At 33.9% G+C, this 22,689-nt stretch overlaps 1 protein-coding gene across 2 annotated transcripts; it reads left to right on the top strand.

Moving 5' to 3' along the window:
- Nucleotides 1-6,474: 6,474 nt before the first annotated feature.
- Nucleotides 6,475-13,320, top strand: LOC130801160 (uncharacterized). Of its 2 annotated transcripts, none has more exons than XM_057664941.1 (2): nt 6,475-6,657; nt 7,581-9,745. In XM_057664941.1, exon 2 carries the CDS (start codon nt 8,535-8,537, stop codon nt 8,985-8,987), a length of 453 nt encoding a protein of 150 aa, XP_057520924.1. In that variant the 5' UTR covers nt 6,475-6,657; nt 7,581-8,534; the 3' UTR covers nt 8,988-9,745. The 2 variants fall into 2 exon arrangements, 1 of the variants encoding a protein (XP_057520924.1); XR_009039517.1 differs by lacking the exon at nt 7,581-9,745 and adding an exon at nt 12,891-13,320 and having other exon boundaries at nt 6,563-6,657.
- Nucleotides 13,321-22,689: the final 9,369 nt, after the last annotated feature.

Raw genomic sequence — 22,689 nt, 5'->3', positions numbered from 1 at the left:
CCTATTGGGATACATGTATCTCGACAGTTATCAATAAGATCACATGAAGAACAACTACAAGAACAACAACAAAGACAAGCTCGTGGTAAACGAGTCAATTTCCAAACTATCGGTTAGTTTTATATTTTTATTCTTCAAATTAATTAAATTTTAAATTATTTATTTATTTAATTATAGTTTTATAATTTTAAATTATTTATTTAGATGAAGATGAACCAGTAAGACAATCTTTTCCGGCAATGCCACCTCCTAGTGGTAGAGCTGTTTCACATGTGTGGTCGTATTTCACAAAAGAACCAACCGACAATCCAGATATTTTCTTATGCACTTGTCAAATTTGTGAAAGTCAAGGAGTAAAGCCCTTAGTTTCATAAAGTTTCGCCAGAGGTAAATACTTTTTAAGTTTTTTATACATACATTATACATTCATATTTTATAAAAATTTATTTATTGTGTTTTGTGAATACGTGTTTGGTGGTGGTAAGGAATCTTTTAACAAACATTTGGCAAAGAAGCATGGAATCAGAAAAGAAACTCATGCAGCAAGCGGCAGCGGGACTACAAGTGGAAGCCGACAGACACAGTGGGACATTCCCAGCACAGGTATGCCTTTTAGATATAATCGTAATGATATGATTGATGAATTTTCTAAGTATGTAATTTGTGATGAATTGCCTTTTAACCACGGTGAAAGTAGGGCACAGGAGCGTTTTGCTAGAAAAACTTTGTAACGACAATATAGAGCAATCCCTAGGAGCACTCTTAAAAGATGCACAATTAAATTATATGAATCAATGCGCTATGAATTAGTTGAAATGTTTAAATTTTTTAATGGTAGGGTTAGCATAACAAATGACATTTGGTCTGCTCCCCCACATTTAGAATCTTATATGTGTGTAACAGCACATTGGATAGATCAAAATTGGATTATTCAAAAAAGAATAATTGCTTTTGAGACAATGCCAGAAAGACATACCGGTGAAAACATAAAATATAGATTAGTAGAGATATGTAGAAAATGGAACTTATTAGATAAGATATTTTGTTGTTCTACTGATAATGCAACCGCTAACATTAAATGTATAGAACTTTTGTATAACGAACCTGCTTTTAGTTTTACCCTTGGGGGTAGCTTATTACACATACGTTGTTGTGCGCATATAGTTAACTTATCTTGCCAAGCAGGTATAAAACAATTAAGCGATTTATTAGAACCAATTAGCTAGAGATATAGTGAAGTGGCTTAGGATTGGAAAGATAAAGAGACGATATAAATAATTATGTGACCAATATCAACTAAAAAAAGTGTATTGGTCATTAGATACTCCTACACGTTGGGGCTCAACCAACGATTTATTAAGAAAGGCAATTGCTTATCGTCCAGTTATAACACAACTGTATAGTGAGTGTAAAGATAGCTATATAGCTGATGACACTTGGGAATTAGCTATAGGTGTACATAATATATTAGAAGCGTATGACCACGCAACTAAGATTTTTTCATATGTTTATGAACCGAACGTTCACTTAGTAATAAGTGAGTGTATTACTATTTTTTATCATCTCCTTAAACATACGTATGATGATACTAACCCATATTTGAAGCCGATTCTTGCAGATATGATGGAAAAATGGAAGACATATTTTACCGATTTTCCTTATATTTATGGAATTGCAACCATTTTAGACCCATGTTTTAAAACTGAAGTCCTTACTAAAGTAATAGGATTTTACTACCAATTGTTAGATCGCCCGCCTACTGATGTACATAATTATGTTGGAACATGTAAAAAATATTTAGCAGAACTCTATGATTATTACGCTAGTGTATATAACCTAAAACGCGATACGTCTAGGCGTGCTAGCATTTCGGCACGTCCCTCTTATTATAATTCGGTAATAGCTAATATAATGAGTCAAGATGATAGTTTTGTAGGATCATCTTCTTCTTCACCCTCCACCTTATATTTAGAATTAGATAGTTATCTTAAACACCACTTTGAAATAGACCAAGGTAGCTATAATATTTTAGAGTGGTGGAAAGAAAAATCTGTAAAATTTCCCATTTTATCGAGAATTGCAAAGGATATCCTTGCAATTCCTGCGTGAACAATTGCGTCGGAGTCTGCTTTTAGTGCAGGTAGAAGAGTTTTGGACGAAAAGAGATCTCGTCTTGCTCCACATAGTATTCAAATATATGTTTGCAAGAAAGATTGGGATCAAGCGGAGATTCGAACACAAGGACTAAGGAATGATGATGATCAAGACGACGATGATGATCCATGGATGATGATGGATACATCTGCATCATCGTCAGGAGGAGAGTCAGCGGAAGCATCTAACCAACCAGATGATGATGACGAAGACGAATAGGATCAATCGGACAACGATAAATCAACATTCAACAACTATAAATAAAAGGTATGACAAAGAACTACGTGGGCTTTGATTCCTTCGGGATACGTAGGCAGCTTAGTATTCCTTTGGGTACTAGGTTCAAGTCCATTTTCTCCCTCTTTTTTTATTAATCATCTTTATCGACATTATCATTGATTCGTTTTTTATTAATTTATTTTTTTCATTCTTTTTAGTATATATTTTATTAACGATGACAACTTGACAAGCAATGAATTTCGCTAATAATCAAGTAATCATCAAAGGTACACTCCGCAATATTATAGTATTTTTTTATTATATAAATATTTAAAGAAAAAATAAAAATGGAACCGATGGTCCGACCCGCCCGTCCCGTGAGTTGGAACCGCCGGAACCGCCTCTTGAACCGCCAAGAAACCGTTTGGAACCGCCCGGAACCGGAACCGATCGCGACAGGTTCCAAATGGAACCGGAACCGGGTGGAACCGGAACGGAACCGGACCAACCCGGACCGTGGCCATGCCTAGTAGTATGTATGTGATTCACGATATACATCAAGAATAACCAGACGACATAGGTATTATCAAGATATCATATACATCATGCATCATAAACACTATATGTATGTATGTTTAGTTAAATTGCAACATCATAATTTCTCCCCCTTGTTGACTTTCATCAAAATCTAATATAAGGTTAATAAAATGTTGACATGCATAAATATGTTCAAGTAAACTTTTAATGCGAAACATAATTCATACAAAATATTTCCTGTAAACGTTTAGACGGTATCTGAGAAAGTATTTAGAACGATAAAGTATTTAGCCAAGATTATCAAGTATCGTTTACTAATTGAAGGCACATAATAATTTAACCCCATTCTTATATGTTGAAATATTATACCAAGATATTGAAATTAAAATTTTCAATTCCCAAATACATTTTAAGCCGTCACAATTAACACACATAGTCATGCAAACATTACATGTAGTTTAGTTACACAAATCTTTCATGTAAAATATTGACGTAAATTATATTAGAGTAATGACCTAAATTAATCCCCTTAAACACATGTATAATATCTAATCGCTCTCCCTAACATCATGGAACTTCATTTGACATAACAAGTTCCATACGTATATATGCAAAACGATCTGGACTTAAAGGCATTGTAAAAATATCTGCTAGTTGATTTTCCGTAGCATTATAAGATAAAGCTATACATGACCTTTCTCCACATGATCACGTATGAAATGATGGCGTATCTAAATATTTTTTCTACATGAATATTAAACCAAATTCTTAGTTATGCAAATTGCACTAGTGTTGTCACACTTAATTGGTGTGCCTTTAAGATTGAATCCAAGATCTCAAAGTTGTAGTACAATCCACAATATTAGAGAGCAACACGTACCATCTGCAATATATTCAGCTTCGGTAGTTGACACGGCTACTGAATTTTGCTTCATTGAATTCCACGAGATCAAAGATGATCCCAAGAGTTGACACAATCTTGATGTAATCTTCCTATCCACTTTATATCCAGCATAATTCGCATCTGAAGAACCATCCAAAGAAAATTCGCCCCTACTAGGGTACGATAGACCAAAGTCTTTAGTCCCATGTAAATATCTAAAGATTCTTTTAACTACCGTTAAATGAGTTCTTTTGGGTTAACTGAAAACGAGTACATAAGCGAATACTAAACATAATATCTGAAAGACTAGCTATTAAATACAATAACGAACCTATTATACCTCTATAAGATGTTTGATCAACATTCTTACCATTTAGATCTTCATCTAGGTTGATCGTTGCACTCATAGGAGTATTAACACTTTTGCATTGGTTCATATTGTACTTCTTTAAAAGATCTCTAATACACTTTGATAAATAAATATTCCATTCTTCTTTTGCTTTGTTTGAAGTCCATGAATGATTGTCATGTCTCTCATCATGCTCATTTCAAAATCTTTGCACATAATCTTAGAAAATTCCTTGCATAAAGAATTATTAGTAGCTTCAAACAAGATATCATCAACATATACTAGAACAACAAGAATATATTTACGTTTAGTTTTAATAAAATGTGTTTATTAATTTTTACCTCTTTGAAAATTATTCTCAAGTACATGTGAACTAAATCTATGATACCAAGCCTTTGGAGCTTGTTTCAAACCTTATAATGCTTTGTTTAGTTTATATACATGATTAGGCAGATTAGCATTTTCAAAACCATGTTGTTGTTTAACATAGACTTCTTGTAAATAGCTATTAAAAAATGCACATTTAACATCCATTTGGTATAATTTTATGTTCATGTAAGAAGCAAAAGCAAGCATGATTCAAATAGATTCTAATCACTACGGGCGCAAAAGTTTCATCATAATCAATACCTTCTTCTTGATTATAGCCCTGAGCTACTAACTTTGTTTTGTTCCTTATTACTACAACTAAACACATGGAGCTTTTAGACCGTCTTTTTAGATGCAATAAAAAGTGTTAAAAAAATATGGAGCCGTTAGACACTTTTTTTAGATGCATATAATATTTAATAAAATAAACTTATTAAGCGTCAAAAAGCCTAGTTTTAAAATGAGGAAATTAAAATTCATGAGAAAAAACTTGCTATGCAAAATTAGAAAAGTAAAACGAGATTGTTTGAAATTAAAGCAACATATTTTAAGAAATTAAAAATTAAAATAAAAGTACTCTCAAAATTCAAGCGGGTACAGTTTGTTCTTCATCACTTTCACGCCTACATCTACAAACTGTCTGGAATATTCTTCATCAAGCGGGATTTTTTAATCTGTTCTTCATCTATTCTTCATCACACCTTCAAAACCAAATAACCCAATTAAGAAATTGCTTGTTCTTGATCTGCACGAAACCCACTTGTTCTTCAAGTGATAATTCACGCCTTCTTAAATCGTCATCTGCATGCTGCCTTTACGCCCTCAAATTGATTTGCAAGCAATTAAAAATTACAAAATAAAAAACCGGGGTACTTTGTGATAAAAATTCCCTAGTAGACTAAAGGGTAAATTTTACCGCGTTACAATTACGCCGGCTTTGTTGTACGGGACAGAGTGTTGGCCCGTAAAAAAGGTTTTCGAACAGAGGATGGAAGTAACAGAAATGCGTATGTTGAGGTGGATGTGTGGTAAAACTATAATGGATAGGATAAGAAACCAGGAGTTCAGGGAGAAGCTAGGAGTTGCACCTCTCTCTGCAAAGATGCGGGAAAACAGGTTGAGATGATTTAGGCATGTGCAGAGAAAGAACCATGATGCCCCAGTTAGAAGGATCGAATGCATCATAGTGGAGGACAAGAGAAGCCGAGGAAGGCCTAGGAGAACGTGGGAGGAGCAGATTAAAAGTAACCTGCACGAACTTCACCTCTTTAAGGACCTGACCAGGGATAGGGCTAGTTGACGGCGTCTTATCCACGTTTTAGATTACTAGACTTGTCCCTCTTAACCACCGTTTGACTGTTCTTTGCCTCTACTTATCGTTCTTTACTAACTCTCTCATTATTATCGTATTTTTAGTTATTTGTGCGTATTCTGTTTTGTGTATATTTAGTTAGTTGTTTACTATTCATAGTTAACGTGGGTGTAAGTTGCAGGCTTTCGGATAGTTGCAGGTTCCCCTTACTTTGAAGACCCTTCTTGAGCCGAGGGACTCTTTGACCGCACTCTTCTATATGGGTATGAGCTGCCGTCTCTCTTGACTCCCCAAATTCTGAGCATAGTTGTCTATGAGCGGAATACACTGGGTATGATGATAATGAAACTGTTTTATTTTATATGATATTTTTCATCTAATATTTCACGCCGCCTTCAAGTAAAAACGAGGAGAGTTTCTTAATTCATCATCGACAAAATCAGGTTATTCGCTTTATTTCATCATTTGTTAATTACAATTTGCTTTGGTTTTATAGTAATCAATTGTTGATATTACGACAATAGTTTGTACAAATCCACATGTCCTAACAGCGCTAATTTTATAGTTTGTAAAATTCAGATTGTTTTTACAGAATCAGAATCAGGTTATTCTCTTTATTTCGTCATTTGTAAATAAAGTATTTCATCTGATTTTATTTCGTCATCTGTACATAAAGTGAATTACCTCCACTGCTCGATCAATACAATTTGCTTAATTCGTTATCTGCAATTACTCATGTAGGATCATCTATAAACAACTCTGTTTTTATTGTTCTTGACGCATAATTGGGCTACTCTACTTCAGCAATTCATCATCTACAACTACCAAAATCAGGTACAATTCATCAATTTCTTAATCTAAGCTAAGCTAAATAGGGGTTAATGCTAACAAATAAGATTTTTTGTGACTATTGTGAGTTGTTTAATTTAATTAAAAAGAAAGAGTTTTAATGTTTTTGTGTTGGATTTTTGTTCATGTCAATCTGTCATTGTATTTTTGTTCTTGAGATTGATATTGATTTTTGTAATTTTAGTTGTGTTGGAGATTTGAAAAACTAGTATACATTTAAGCTTTGATGTAGTTAGTGCCCTTTTTCATTATTTGGGATATTGTGCCTTGATGATTTGTACTATTGTTTTAAATGATTGGTAAGTTTGGTAACATTGATGAATTTAATCTATATGGGTCGAGTGATATCAGTGATTTTGGTAACAATGTTTTCATTATTCTTATATTGTCGAATATAGTTTAATATTGCAATTACACATGGTATTGTTACCTCAAAAATTTACTAATCTCCTTGGTTTTTCTGGTAAATGTACTGCGTGACTTAATATGTGTAATGGAATTTGTTTGCATAATATTAACTGTATATAGTTCTTGTTATTATTAGGATGTCTCAACAAATAGATAAGAGTTGGATAGATAAAGCAAGAAACACTGAAGCTTATATTAATGAAATTGTTTTATGTAATTGTAATTGATAGCCTAAAACATAGTAAGAGAATTTTTGAAATCCCGGGGGGTCGTGGTTTTTCCTTCTTATTAGGCCAAGAAGGTTTCTATGTAAAACCGTTGTCTCCTTTTATCTTTTTTCATTTTAATTTTAAGTTTTATTTTCTTATTATAATTCCGCAAAAATTAGGGTTAAAAATCTTAAACTTGATACACAACAATTCACCCTCCCTCTTGTTGCATTCGACCATCTCTTTGTATTTCTACAATTGGTATCAGAGCCCTATTCTTCATTTGATCAGGAAACCCTGAGAGTAGTATCTTGTTCCCGAAAGAGATGTTGAAGATGAACGAACGCATGGAAGAGGGGTACTCCACACAAAGGCCACCCATGTTTGATGGAAAATTCTATACTTACTGGAAAAATAGGATGGAAATCTTCATTAAGGCCGAAAATTATCAAGTTTGGAGAGTTATTGAAATTGGAGACTTTGAGGTGACGACCATCAACTCCAATAACGAAACTATTCCTAAACCAATCATTGAATACGAGAAAGAAGATTTTCAAAAGATGGAGATGAACGCTCTTGCTATAAATTACTTGACTGTGGTCTTAGACCAAATGAACATAATCGAATTATGGATTGTAAAACTGTCAAGCAGATTTGGGACCTGCTGGAAGTTACCCATGAAGGAACAAGTGAAGTGAAACGCTCCAAGATAGACTTGCTGATGTCCAAATATGAAAGGTTCGTCATAGAACCTAGGGAAAACATCCAAGAGATGTTCACCAGGTTCACAAATATAACAAACGAACTTGTTTCTCTTGGTAAGATTATTCTCGTTGATGAACAAGTCAGGAAAATATACTTAGGAGTCTTCCTCAAGATGAGCGCTGGAGAGCCAAGGTTACAGCCATGCAGGAGTCTAAAGATTTCACTAAGTTTAATCTGGAAGAGCTGGTTGGTTCGCTCATGACACACGAATTGCATTTGGGAACAGCAGACAGTTCCCGAAATAAAGGCCTGGCTCTGGCAGCAAATGATTATGAAGAATCAGAAACTGATGAAGAGGAAGCTGCTATGCTAACACGAAAATTCAAAAAGTTCTTCAGGAACATCAGATATGGAAATCGAAGAAATAATAAAGAAAGAGGAACTGCTAACATGAAGACAAGTTTTGAATGCCACAAATGTGGAAGTACCGACCACTTCATCAAGGATTGCCCTCAATGAAAGAATGATAAAGGCAAGGGAATGGCAAGAAAAACTGGAAGACAACCTAAGAAAGGAAACTTCAAAACGGACTTTCGCAAAGCCATGATTGCAGCATGGGGTGATACCGAAAGCGAAGCTGAAACAGAAGTTCCAGTAGAAGAAGAAACTGCAAATCTGTGTCTCATGGTATCTCATCACAGCAAGGATGAAGAGTCTAAGGAAAAGGAGGTAATGTCTTCTAGTTCATTTCCTAAACACCTATTTAAATTCAACAAGTATAAATTAATTAAGTTGCTCTTGGAGACACAAGAGAAATTAGATGAACAGAATACTAAATGTCTCCAAATTGAAAAAGACCTTAACTCAAGTAAAGATCACGTCTCCTACCTAAATTCCTTCAAGATCGATGTGCAAAGTAGAATTTTTAATTTGCTAGATCAGAATATTATTTTAAAAGAAACATTGGAAAAAATGAAGCTTTATTATTCTTAATGTTGAAATAAATCAATATAAATTGCTAGGATTAAAAAGGGACGTAAATGATATATCCTCTCACGTGTTTAGCACTGAATTTCAAAAGATGAAATTAAACTTAGAATCCTGTGAAATAGAGAATGAAAAACTGAAAGATAAATTAAATTTAAGAGAAAAAGGGAAAATCAATGAAGTTCCCAAATGGATTCTAGATGCTAAAACAAAGAGTAAAGAAGGCCTAGGTTATGTTAAGAATAATAAAAAGAAAAAGGTCTATGTAGATCTCCCCAATAGTAAAATCTGTTCCTTTTGTGGAAAAAGTGGACACCTGAAATCTCAGTGTACAAAAAGGGAACAGTATAACAAAGCAAATAAAACCTATGTCGAACGCATATGGATTAAAAAAAAGGATTCATGTATAATCGACAGGGAACCCAAGGATAACTGGGTTCCTGATCTTAACCATTAGTTTGTTTTGCAGGTTCCAGTGAGGGGGAACAACTCATGGTATCTGGACAGTGGGTGTTCCAAACACATGACAGGCGATAAATCAAGATTTCTCTCACTGGAAACTTACGATGGGGGAACAGTAACCTTCGGTGACAATTAGAAAGGCGAAATAATAGCTAAAGGAAAAGTAGGAAAGTCAAGTTCCCATGCCATTGACAATGTATTTTTAGTCGAGAATTTAAAATACAATCTACTAAGTATTTCTCAATTTTGTGATAAAGGTAACTCTGTTAAGTTTACTTTTGAATGATGCATAATTTCTAGGAACGACACAGGAGACACTGTGCTCGAGGGAATCAGAAAAGGGAACACTTATGTTGTGGACCTAAACATTGTTCCCAAAACCAGCCTAACATGTTTAAGTGTTATTGAAGACGACCCACTTCTTTGGCATAAGCGTCTAGGTCATGCTAGCTATACATTGATTAACACATTAAGATCAAAAGACCTAGTAATAGGACTACCAGCTATAAAATTTCTAAAGGATGAAATTTGTGATCCTTGTGCTAAAGAAAAACAAACAAGGTCATCTTTTAAATCAAAGAATATTGTGACCACCTCTAGACCGCTAGAATTAATACATATTTATAATTTTCAAATTTTTTATAAATGGTCAACTCAAATTAATTAAATAATGTGTATTGAATTTATTTACTCATTCCATGAATTCAACCTCCAACTCTTCATTAACCATTTGATTTCACATGAAATGATTAATGCAATAAAGAGTTGAACCTTTAAGTTAACCGTCCCTTCACCCATATATTAACCCCTTCCTCACGTCACAACTCTTACGCCTACCCATTTCCCTCAGCAAACGTCACTGATTACCTTCCTTCTCTCAACACACTTTCAAAATCACAATGAAGACACCAAAAACCTCAAACTCCAGCAAGAAAATGAACAAGAAAACACCATAATCCTGTAAAATTTCTCAACCGCAACCTCTTAATGTGGTTCATCCTTCACCACAGATTGATGCTCCACCATCCTCATCTACTGAAACCAAAAATGAAACCCCAACACCCTCCACAGTGCATGCAGGAAACAAACGCCAGATCACCACACCAAAAGGTGGTTCATCGTCCAGAACAGCCAAACGTTCAAAGCTTACTGATCCTAACAGTGCTGAAGAAGTTTCTAAGGAAATGTCTGTAGGGTTTGGCTTAGACAAGTACTGTATGATTCTACTCCTTTCCCACAACTTCACGCAATTTTACAAAATCAAAATTGGGAAACATTAATGTCTGATTTCTGTTGCAACCCAATATTCCCTAACCTAATGCGTGAATTTATTTTAAACTTTTCTATTGATGGTGGGGTATGCTCAAGCACTGTTCAGGAAATAAAAATAGAATTTAATAGTTTGATGTTGGGGGAATGGTTCAATGTTCCTGCTGTTGGTTTTGATACCTATCATGTTGGTTCAAAAATTGTGTTTTTTGGAATTAATGAAAAGACTGTTCTAAAATTTTTTGGAATTGATCAAAAGAAAGGAAAGATTAGCCACAACATCTTGTCTCCTTTGCACAAATTGTTGTACAATATTGCACGTAGATTCATTTTGCCACGAAATTCCAAATGTAGTGAAGTTATTCTACGTGATGCCACTTTGATTTATTGCATGGCTAATCACATTAAAATAAATTTTCCTTCCTTGATGATTTCTCATCTATCGGACTGCATTGAAAAAGGAAGTTTTGTTGGATATGGAGGGTTAATGACATGGATCTTCAGGAAATTTGGTCTACCTCTGGACGGCTTACAGTTCCCTATGGGTCCTAATACAAAAATAGGTGCTAAATGCTTACACAACCTGCACCTAAAATTAAATGATGAAGGGATACTGGTTCATGCCATGGAAGAGGTTGTTGATGTTGATTCAGAAGAGGAGAAGGTTGAGGAAGTTTGGGAAAAATTAGTTAAAGAGGAAAAGGAGCAGGAGCCTGTTCCCACTGCAACCACTGAAACAGCAGAAACTTGGGAACAGGGAGAAGCAACAAGTAAGGGGGAATCAGAAGAAAAAGGAGAAGCTTTGGAGGATGATGATTATCACATTCTAGGTAGTGACTCAAGTGATGAGGAGATTGTGATAGCTATGAGGAAGAAGCCTGATTTAATACAGAGGAAAAGTAGGAGGTTGGCTTCTAAATGTAAGGTTGTTATGGATGATGACATCACCTCTCACAACATCCCTGAGCCTACAACAAATGCACCTCCCTCTCCCAAGCCAGCCACACCACCATCACAGCAAATTCCATCACCACCACCATCACCTATACAGTTTACACCACCACCTTTTTAATCACACACTTCATCAGGTATAGGCTGTGTTAACTTTAATTCTGTTCCTGCAGCTTCTCTAAACTCCATCCTATCTAAGCTCAATGACCTCCAGTCTCAATTTCTTGCTTTTCAAGACGAAACTTGTGTCTCACTTGCCTCAATTGCTGATCAGCTCATCCAGATGGAGAACCGTCTTGGTGCCAAGCTGGACACAGTTGAAGTGCAGACTGAGTTCATAGATGAAGATGAGACTGCTCCCTGATTCCTCTTCCTACACTATTTAATGATTTGTTGGCCCTACTATCTATCAGTCAAAATTATAAAACAATTTTTCTTTTTGTACCATCTGGGGTACAAAGTTGTATTTCTTTTGTTAAAACAGCTGCCACAATTTCTTTATTTTATATTGGTCTGTGATGTTAACTATGTGCATATTTGGTTTGCTTTTCATGGTGCTTGCTTTCATTTACTGTTTCTGATTTTCTTCAAAGGCAAAATCTATATGGTTTGCGCTATGGTTTGACTATCCCAATTCTTTTTGATTGATGACAAAAGGGGGAAGATATGCACAAACTTAAGAGAAGCTGTGAATACACAGTCTCCATATCTTGATTGATTTATATTGCTCTAATAATGGAAGTTAATGTGAGCTTAAGCTATAAAACTCTGATTATAATGATTGTTATTCTAATCATGTACTAATCATGTTTATGCTAGGTTTAAACTCTGTGTTGTTTGTGTTTGAGTTTATGAATACCTTGATCAATTGTTCTGAATTCGTATTCAAAGTTGTTACATTTTAAATACTTGATGATTTGTGTTAACTTAACTATTTTTGGAAATTATTTAAAAACATATATATTTGATATTATGTTTTTATATACTATATGGAGTAAACTGTCTTACTATGAATGCTTGGTAAATTATATTGTAACGAGTTGATTTACTAAGTTATTTAGAGTTGCTTTAATCTCTAGTATGCTCTAAGAATTTTGTTTTACTCTATTTTACTTAAGTTTGTTTACAAGTTTGTCTTCATCAAAAAGGGGGAATTTTTTGGCCTCTTAGGTTTTGATGATGACTTCACTTTTAAATAAACAAACATTTTTAGAGATTGTCTTGTAGGTAAATATCCGATTTTGTTAAAATCGTTGATGAAGCCTATGACTTGGTTCGTGGAAGTTGTACGTATCATAAATATCCAAGAAGTTAGATGATTGCTTAGGAAGTCAAAACTAGACAGGGGGTCTACTATTCCCAAAGTTGACAATATGACGGAAGTTGTAGATGGAGACAGTACACTGTTCCTATGTTGCAAGTCTGGAGAAGACATCGGCTGGAAACTGCAAATAATTTACTTTCAGTTTTAAAGTTGATGTAACGGCTGAAAGTTAAATTAGTTGCTTATTTGTTTTAATAAGTTGGTTGGCAAAACTATGTTTAGTCTTCTAAAAATAACCTAAGACTTATTCTTTGTTTAGAAAAACTCTCCACTTAATAAGGATCTCAATATTGGCTCCTATACTAATATTAGTATGATGGAACCGCAACTCTATTTTTAGAGTATAGTAACCGTGGCAGCATATTCAAGTATTCTAAGTAACCTCTCCTTTATTTTAGGAACAAGGAATAATTGGAGGTTATCTTACTCATTATGCTACGGTATCTTGCTTTATAAACAGAAGTACTCCTTGATTGAACCAAAATATATCCAAGAGTGTCCTAAAAAGGTGAGATCAAAATAAGAAAAATATCTTATATATTCAAAAGCAAATTAACTTATTATATTTTTCTTATGCAACTATTTAATTTTTATCCTTTCTAAGAATAAGGCCTTGTAAGGGTATTTGAGTGTTTTGTTGTAACTAGACTTAAGGGAAGTCTAGGGGAATAGAGAAGCTTCAAGTGAAGCGTGAGAAATAGAAGAGAAAGAGAAGGAGAAAAAGAAGAAAAAGAGAAGTAGGCCTAGAGTAGAGAAGCTTCGAGTGAAGCAAATTGTTTTATGTAATTGTAATTGATTGCCTAAAACATACTAAGAGGATTTTTGAAATCCCGGGGGGTCGTGGTTTTTCCCTCTTATTAGGCCAAGAAGGTTTCCACGTAAAACCGTTGTCTCCTTTTATCTTTTTCATTTTATGTTTAAGTTTTATTTTCTTATTATAATTTCGCAAAAATTAGGGTTAAAAATCTTAAACTTGATACACAACAATTCAACCCCCCCCCCCCCCCCCCCCCCCCCCCCCCCCTCTTGTTGCATTCGACCATCTCTTTGTATTTCTACAAGGATGTCTCAACAAATAGATAAGAGTTGGATAGGTAAAGCAAGAAACACTGAAGCTTATATTAAAGAAATTTATGACGTTATAGAATTTGCAAAGAAAGGGTTACAATATGGAAAGATTATATGCTCATGTAATAAGTGTCAAGTTGATAAAAAGAAACTCCTTCCATTAGAAGATGTTGAAAGACACATTTTGTTTAAAGGCTTTTATAAGGAATACAAGGAGTGGATTTTTCATGGACCTCTAAGTGTTGCTGAAAATGTTTGCAATCAAATAGGGATTCCTTTTAAACTTTCTAATGATTCAGAAGTCATAGGTTAGGATGATATATCGGGGTTACTTTGAGATGCTTTAGGGGTAAATATTTCAAGTGTTCCTGAGTTGGTTAGCGAATTGACGATGATAGTAGAGCCAGTGAAACAACTGATGAGTCTTATGTTCAATTTGATTTTGATGAAGATCTTTCTCAAGAGCCCAATGTTGACTCTTCTTTTGAAGGTTGCACTTCCTTTTCAAAGTTATCATTTATATTGCATCTTTTTCATATTAAGTGCATGTTTAAATGGCCCGATAAATCCTTCTCAATGTTGATCAATCTTTTTACTTGATGCATTTCCTCAAATAAAAAAATTTTCTTCCTCGTAGTATCAAGTAAAGAAGTTGATCATGGATTTGGATTTAGGGTATGAAAAGATCCATGTTTGTCCCAAAAATTGCATATTATATTAGGGTGAGATAGTGGAGAAAGATTGTTGCCCTAGATGTTCCACTTCAAGATGTAAGAGTTAAAATGAGAAGGGTAAAAGTTTCAGTAAAAGGATGTATATGTCATCTAAGATTTCAAAAAACAGAAGGTGGCACGATGAATGTTGAATTAATGATGGAAATCTTAGACATCCAGCATATGCGCTAGCACGGAAGAATTTTTATGCCTTATACTCGGATTTTTCCAATGATGCTTGTAGTGTTAGGCTTGGTCTTGCTAGTGATGGGTTCAATCCTTATCATTTCATGAACATGACATATAGTACATGGCCTATAATTTTGATTCCTTATAATTTGCCTCCATGGTATTGTATGAAGCCATCTTTTTTTATTCTTTCAATTATCATTTCGAGGAAGATAGGACTAGGGAATGACATTGATATTTAAATGTCTCCTTTGATACATGAGTTGAATTGTTATGAAAAGCTGATAAGCCATTTGATTCTCACACTGTTGAAAAATTTAAACTTCAAGCAGCTTTAATGTGGACAATTAATGACTTTTCAGCATATGCCATATTATCAGCATGGAGTACAAAGGGTTATAAAGCTTGCTCAGATTGTAATTATCAACTTCATCAATACAGATAGGGAATAGGATATGTTATATGGGACATCATAAATGGTTACCTGGAGATCATCCATTGAGATTTCAAGCGAATTTGTTTGATGAGAGTGAGGAACATGGAAATGCCTTTCACTTTTAAATGGTTCAGATGTCTTAAGAGAGCAACTAAATTTAAAGCATAAACATGGAAAAATAAAAAATTCAACAATAAAACGGAATCGACGATCCATGGGTGATATTGATGTCAATGATGTTGATATTCTTTGGACTAAGTTGAGCATATTTTTCGATCTTCCTTAATGGGAGCATAATACTCTTCGTCATAATTTAGATGTTATGCATATAGAAAAAAAATGTGTGTGATAATGTACTTGGAACTTTGATGAATGAAATGGAAAATCTATAGATGATGAATTTGCTGCTTATATGTTGAGAATAAGAATGTGAAACCACACTTTTGGCTTGAACGTAATGATGAAGGTGAAGTCATCGACATGTCTATAGTCCTATATTGCATGTCAGTAGAGGATAACGTTGCATTTTTACATGTATTGGTAGAACTCAAATTTCCAGATGGATATGGGTCGAATATTTCCTGATGTGTGAGCATGAAAAATAAAAGACTGATTAATCTGAAGAGCCATGACAACCACATTTTGATGCAAGATATTCTCCCAATAGCGTTGAAAGCATCACAAGCTTTAACAGTGGTTGATCATATCGATGGTCTCTCTTCATTTTTAAGTCTTTATGTGCCTAAGATATCAATCCAGATCACCTTGATGCTTTACAATCCAAGATAGTTCAAGTTTTGTGGCAAATGGAGATTGACTTTCTTCCACTCTTTTTACTATTAGCGTTCATTTGTTAATTCATCTCGTGAAGGAGGTAAAGTTAGGAGCACCAGTTCACTACAGATGGATGTATCCAATTGATAGGTTTGCATTCTTAAATTTTGCACCCTTATTTTTCACTTATTAATTATTCAATTTATATATTTACTTGTTAAGTTAATTTTCAATAGGTACCTATCCCATCTTAAAACATATGTGAGAAATAAAGCTTAACCAGAGGGTTCTATTGCCGAAGGCTATATTCTTGAGGAAACTATTACCTTTTGCAATCGACAACGCCGCAATGATGATGATGGTTTAAATTTGTCAAGTTATTTATTCAATTCATGTGGTCGTCCAATTGGGGAGGTGAAAGCTATTGATTTAACTCACAAAAGTAAGATGCAAATACATCTTTATGCGCTAACTCAATTTCAAGAATTCCTTCATCCATTCGAAGAGTAAATACTTAACCTATGAATAATGTTATTGAATATGTTTACAATTTCTTGAAATTTATAGCATATAGATGATTATAGTTTTATTACAGAAAATTCTTATATCAAAAGCAGAGAAAAAACCCCATAATTAGTATTACTAATGACTTGGTGAATAAATTGAATTTTGAAGAATTTCCAAATTGGTTCAAATTGCAGGTTACCATTTTACATGTTTTATCAATTAAATATATATGATTATTGTTATATGAACTCTAATCTTGTCAACCAATTGTTTAACACATAGGTACCAAACATTGATGAATCTAGTCCCGAAGGAAGAATGTTGATTGCATTGGCTTGTGTTCCAAGCTCATATACTAATAGAATGAAGGGTCATGTGATCAGTGGTTTCAAGTTCAATACATTCTCTAGTGAAAGAAATCACAAAACATAAAATAGTAGAGTGATTATGGAAGCCGATGTAAATACCTATAATGGAAGATTAACAGATATACTTGAAATTTCTTACCATGGATCATTTAAAGCTATGGTTTATCGTTGTGATTAGGTAGATTTGGTGAACCGGGTAGAAAATAGTGGTACTAGCCTAGATTGAACTTTTCAAAGTTAATTCACAAGGGTCGTTTGTTAACAAATTAGCCATTTATTATTTCAAGTGAAGGAAAACAAGTTTTTTATGTAAATGATAAATCAAAAAAGGGTTGGAGTTATGTAGATGAAATTAGGCCTAGGGACTTGTTTGACCTTGGATATGATAGTGACTAATCTGAATGGAGTGATGTAGTTTTTTTGAGCTTTTTTGTTAATAGTGGATGTGGGTTTCTTTATTTTTTTATTTTTTTTTATTTTTTTATGATATTAGTTATTTTTCATATCTTAACATCAGTTGCAATTATTTATTGGATGCTTTATGAGTTTCACATTTGCACTACGATTCTTTCTTCTTTTGTGCAGGTGAATCAACTGGTGGGTTCTGAAAGGTCTACCGAAGTTTCTTTAGTGGCCTCTATTTCAGCGTTACTTGGCGTTTTATTCCATCCTTAGAGGTAAAATAAGAATACATGAATTTTTATGAATTAATTGGTGTTGCTAAGTACATTTACTTGGCATTAATTGGTGTTGCTTTGGTGCAGGTTTATAGTAATTGTGAAATTATGAGCTTCCGAAGTAAAGCTTTACAAATTAATGCTGAAAATTATGTTCGGATCAAACAAGAGGCATGTGCAAACTTACCACTATGTAGAACTTCAAAGACAACCAAACCCAATTCACATAGTCTTCAGTTTGGATTTTTTGAACCCAAGAAAAAAAGTTTCTTCAACACCTACAAATGATCCACCTAATCGCTCCATGTCTTCAAATTTCAAGTCTTCAAAACGCCCACAAATTATCTATCAAATACCTCTAAGACGAGTACAATCCTCAAGCTAATAATTAATCCTTCTAGAATTTCCTCACATGGTTTTACCAAACATCCTTAAATGGTATTGCAAAAGTCCTCAAATGGTATTGGTAAAAGATCCATTCCTTTCAAGTCTTCTGCTCTCACAAATGATCCAACAACTTTTTAAGTTTTCAACTCCCATCAATCCATCCACAAAGTCTTCAAATGGTATTTTTAAGACCTTTATTTGAGTAATGATCCATCTACCAACGCGAAGTCTTCCATTAATCCTTCCAAAAAGTCTTCCACGTTCACAAATACATGTTCACAAATGCATGTTGATACTCAAGTATTAAATGAAGGTGTACAAATTGATGATGTTGTTGAAAAGTCGTGTGAGGTAAAGAAGATCCCAGTGCAAAGCAAAGTGAGATAAAAGTTCCTACTAAAACGAAAAAGTGTGGAAGCTAGGGGATAAAGTTCAATGGACTGAGAGCATAGATGTGGATTTAGACGAGGTTATTGAAGTAGAAGGTAAGCATGCTTAAATAGTCATATCTACACATTCTATGAAATCTGTTTTAATTATTGATGATTTTTCGTTTACTAAATAGAGATAAAAGAGAACAAACCTCAAAATTGAGGGTACTGGAGAGGACATTAGTTGCTAAGCATGTTTGGTGCTTACCACCTAGACGAAAGATCATTGTTCATTTTAATGAGTATGATCAACCGATGAGAAAAAGAGCGTTGGTTCTTGTTCATTTTCTTTCTGACTTGTCGAAGGATGCATTGTTTTGTCCACTTGGAGCACATACATGGAAGCATGTCGATGATCATTACAATGAAAGGATCATTAAAACTGTTCATGTATGTATAACATTTTTTTTTAACTTGAAGCATAATGTGTTTTATGTGTTTTCATCAAATGCTTGTTTTTGTATGTTTAATGTAGGACAAATTTGTCTTACCTGATAGGACAAAGATTTATCGAATGTTATTATTGTTTGTTAATCTCAAATAGAAGAATTTCCGACCCATTGTGAATTTAGAAGATAAAGGATTTATTTAGCTTATATGTAATTTAGTTGTAATAGTTTATTTTTGACCTTGTGAATATTTCCACCTTTTGAGGTTTGATGTGTTTGTCGTATGCTTTAATTGTTGGAATTTGTTGATGGCTGGGTTCGGATTTGCTATTTTATTGTTTTCAGGTGATTTTGAAAATTTTGGAATGTTTATTTTACAAATGAAACTCTGCCAAAATTTCTACAAATTTTTCTCAATTTTTCTAAAAAAGTAAAATTTTAATGATAAAGGGTTTAGTATATTAATGATCATCAATATTAAATTGTTTCTTTATGTCGCTTTTGTTTTTATAACTAAAGTAATTATCAACCCTATTTTTTTTGCAGGTTTTAACTTTTAATCTAGCAGACTTGAAATGCAGAATCAAACTTTTGAATTACTCTCTCAGATTATTATCGAGCTTCTTATATTGTCAAGATAACCTCAATTCAAACTATGTGGTATACACTTTTAAATTTGTTACAATGGATATAAATTTTTTGATATTTGAACATATTGTCCATGTTAATTTGCGCTATATATATACATATGGAATTAATTGTGAATCACCTTTTATTTTAAGTATATATTTTTTGGTTGATGAGTAAATTATATGCCATGAGCTTGATGTGAAAAAATTGTACATTGCCTTTTGATGGAAAAGTACCCAAGCAAACACTAAGCAACTAGGTAAAGGGCTTTTAGAAACTTTTGGATGTCACAAATCTAAACTATTATGGTTGGGATTTTTAGTGCTTTTGACGCTTTAATATGTTTAAAACACAAACTTGTTTAGACGCTTTACGTTGTCTAAAAAACACAACTATTTTAGATGCATTAAAGTGTTGTAAAGAAAAAAAGTAAGGTGGCAAAAGTCTTGTAATGAAAAAAAGCGTCTAAAAGAAACCTATTTTTTACAATGAAAAGCATCTAAAAGAAAGTGTCTAAATGGTTTGTGACACATGATTTTTAGACGATTTTTAAAGCATCTAAAAAATTTTTTAGATGCAAAAAAGCTTTTAAACACACCGCCTTATTCTGTCTAAAAACCATATGTGTTTTTGTATTGATATGATTTCTCCATCCTCATTTAGCTTAATTCAAAAGAACCATCTTGTTCCAATGATGGTATGATGTTGTCGTCTTTCAGCTAGATCCCATACTTTGTTCTTTTGAACACATAGAGTGCACTTTGCATAGCATTGAACCACTCCGGTTCTTTTATGGAGTCTTTAACATCTTTTGGTTCTAGAATTGAAACAAAAGCAAAAAATGCACATAAAGTTTTAAGAGAAGATCGAGTTTGAGTACCTTTTGTGGGATCACTAATGATGTTTTCTAGAGGATATTGAGATGATAGAATTAATCTTCTTCTTAGTATGAATGGTGTAATATCAATAAGAGAGCTGACTGGCACTGATGTGCTCATGTTAGAGCACATTTACAACCCCATTTGTCAAGTGTTGCGGTTTTATGTCGATTTTTGCACATTACACTTGATCTTACTTTGTGAGGTGTTTTGTGGTCATTTCAGGTGTTTTCGAAGATTTCAAGGTCAAATGGCATGAGTTTGAGGCTTAGATACTATCACCGAAAATTAGTCACGCGTATCGGAGCTTTGACTCACATTCTGAGTCATTCCCATGAACCCCGCCAAGTTCACAGATCATTAGATGCTTCAACGAAGATGCAAAGCAAGATTTAGGGCCAGATTCGATCGAATCAAAGCCCCATTCGTTCGAATGGGAAGAGAAACACACAAACCTTGCATCAAAGGCTTTGGAATGGGCGAATCACTAAACATTCGGGCAAATTACGGCTCATTCAATCCCCTTCTCATTCGGTCGAATAGAACACACTTGCTCACTTGCTGGGCTCAAACCTTTTGGAATTAGCGAATTTTTGTACATTCGGTCGAATGACCCTCAATTCGGTCAAATGAAGTGCTAATTCGGTTGAATGGACCTGATTCGGTGCGATTTTTGTTTCTTCGCAAGCTTATAACTAAGGCTATTTAAGGGATTTTACAGCACTTTGTTCTTATCGTATATAAACCCCAATTACTGTGTGAAACCCTATGCCTACTGTGAGAGCTCTTGCCTCAACTTAAAAGACCAACTTTCTTTTTGGCAATTTCTTCCTTTTTCGGGCTCAGAATGAGACATTTGATCAGTCGTTACGACCTCGCCGACGTCTAGAATAAAATTATTTGGAATTTCTTCAAAATCTTATGTAGAATTTTATTTATGTGTCCATAAGTTCCCAAATGTACAAAATGGTTTTGCTAAAAATGGCGTAAACTTATTAAATAAGCTGTTATAGTTGTAAGGGTTGTGTAAACCTTAGTATTAAAATGGAATTGACTTATGGACCTATACATACATAGTTATAATTATGTTAATATATAAATAAATCATGAAGACCCATTAAAGAGTTTTGTCTTACGTTTTTTCAAAAAAATTATTTTATTAAAGGTGATTAAGACTGAGGTTGTTACATTTGAGGAACATCCACTCATTTTGTATAAATATAGTTAAAATGTTTTCTTTCACTAGTGGAAAAAACCTCATTTGCTGCGGTTTTTTGGCCATAATATGCTGCGGTTTTAGCCCCAAGCCTTAGTGATAGTAGCAGATGGCCTATTGTAAATGTTGCGGTTTAAAATGACAGCAGAAAAGTCAACCATATGCTGCGGGCCTCCCTAAAACCGCAGCATATAGTGCAAGACTATATGTTGCAGGCCTCCCCAAAACCGCAGCATATAGTTTTGCACTATCTGTTGCGGTTTTATGGAGGCCCGCAGCACATATATATATATATTTTTTTTTGCTTTATTCGTTTAATACTAATAAATAATCCAATAATGTACAATGTAAACAATGATTAATCCAATAATCCAATGATAATCACCAATTATCACCAATAATCTCTTTGTAAACTCTCGATCGTATATATAATAATATGTACATATACAAATTAATGACCTAAATTTAAACTAATTACATTATTTACCAAGAACAAAAATTAGCAAGATACGCGGCAATCTTGTGTTTCAATTGGTGCATTTCTCCATCTCTCAAAGGGCGTGTTTCCCTTGGAGTGTCGTATAAAACCTATAATATAATATTAAATTAAATGATACATAAACATTAGATTTAACCAATAGTAAATATATAATATTATAATTTAAGAACGTAACAAATACTTATGACGTCAATGTTTTCGACTCCAGCCTCTTTCACGGATTGTAAGATATCGTCCATGTATTTGAGAGTGTAGTAGCCGCAATTAACGGTATTATCAGCTTGTCGAAAGCACTAAGAAAAAATATATGTTAGTGCCAAATAAGCTTAAAAACCCATAATCGCAACTTAGCACGTAATTTCTAGCATATGACTATGATTTTCAATTCTAACCACTTCAACACAATAATGTATACCAAATAGTGTTGTGTGCCAAGTTTCATGTAAAACAAACCAAGTTTGAGCTACTTTATGCGCGAAAGTGCCAAGAAAGCTTAAAACCCCATAAAATCGCAGCTTAACACGTAATTTCTAGCATATG

The sequence above is a fragment of the Amaranthus tricolor genome, chromosome 15, assembly GCF_026212465.1.
Source record: "Amaranthus tricolor cultivar Red isolate AtriRed21 chromosome 15, ASM2621246v1, whole genome shotgun sequence".
Taxonomy (NCBI): Eukaryota; Viridiplantae; Streptophyta; class Magnoliopsida; order Caryophyllales; family Amaranthaceae; genus Amaranthus; species Amaranthus tricolor.
Note: the sequence above shows the minus strand (reverse complement) of the source record. Positions and strands in the feature narration are given on the sequence as shown.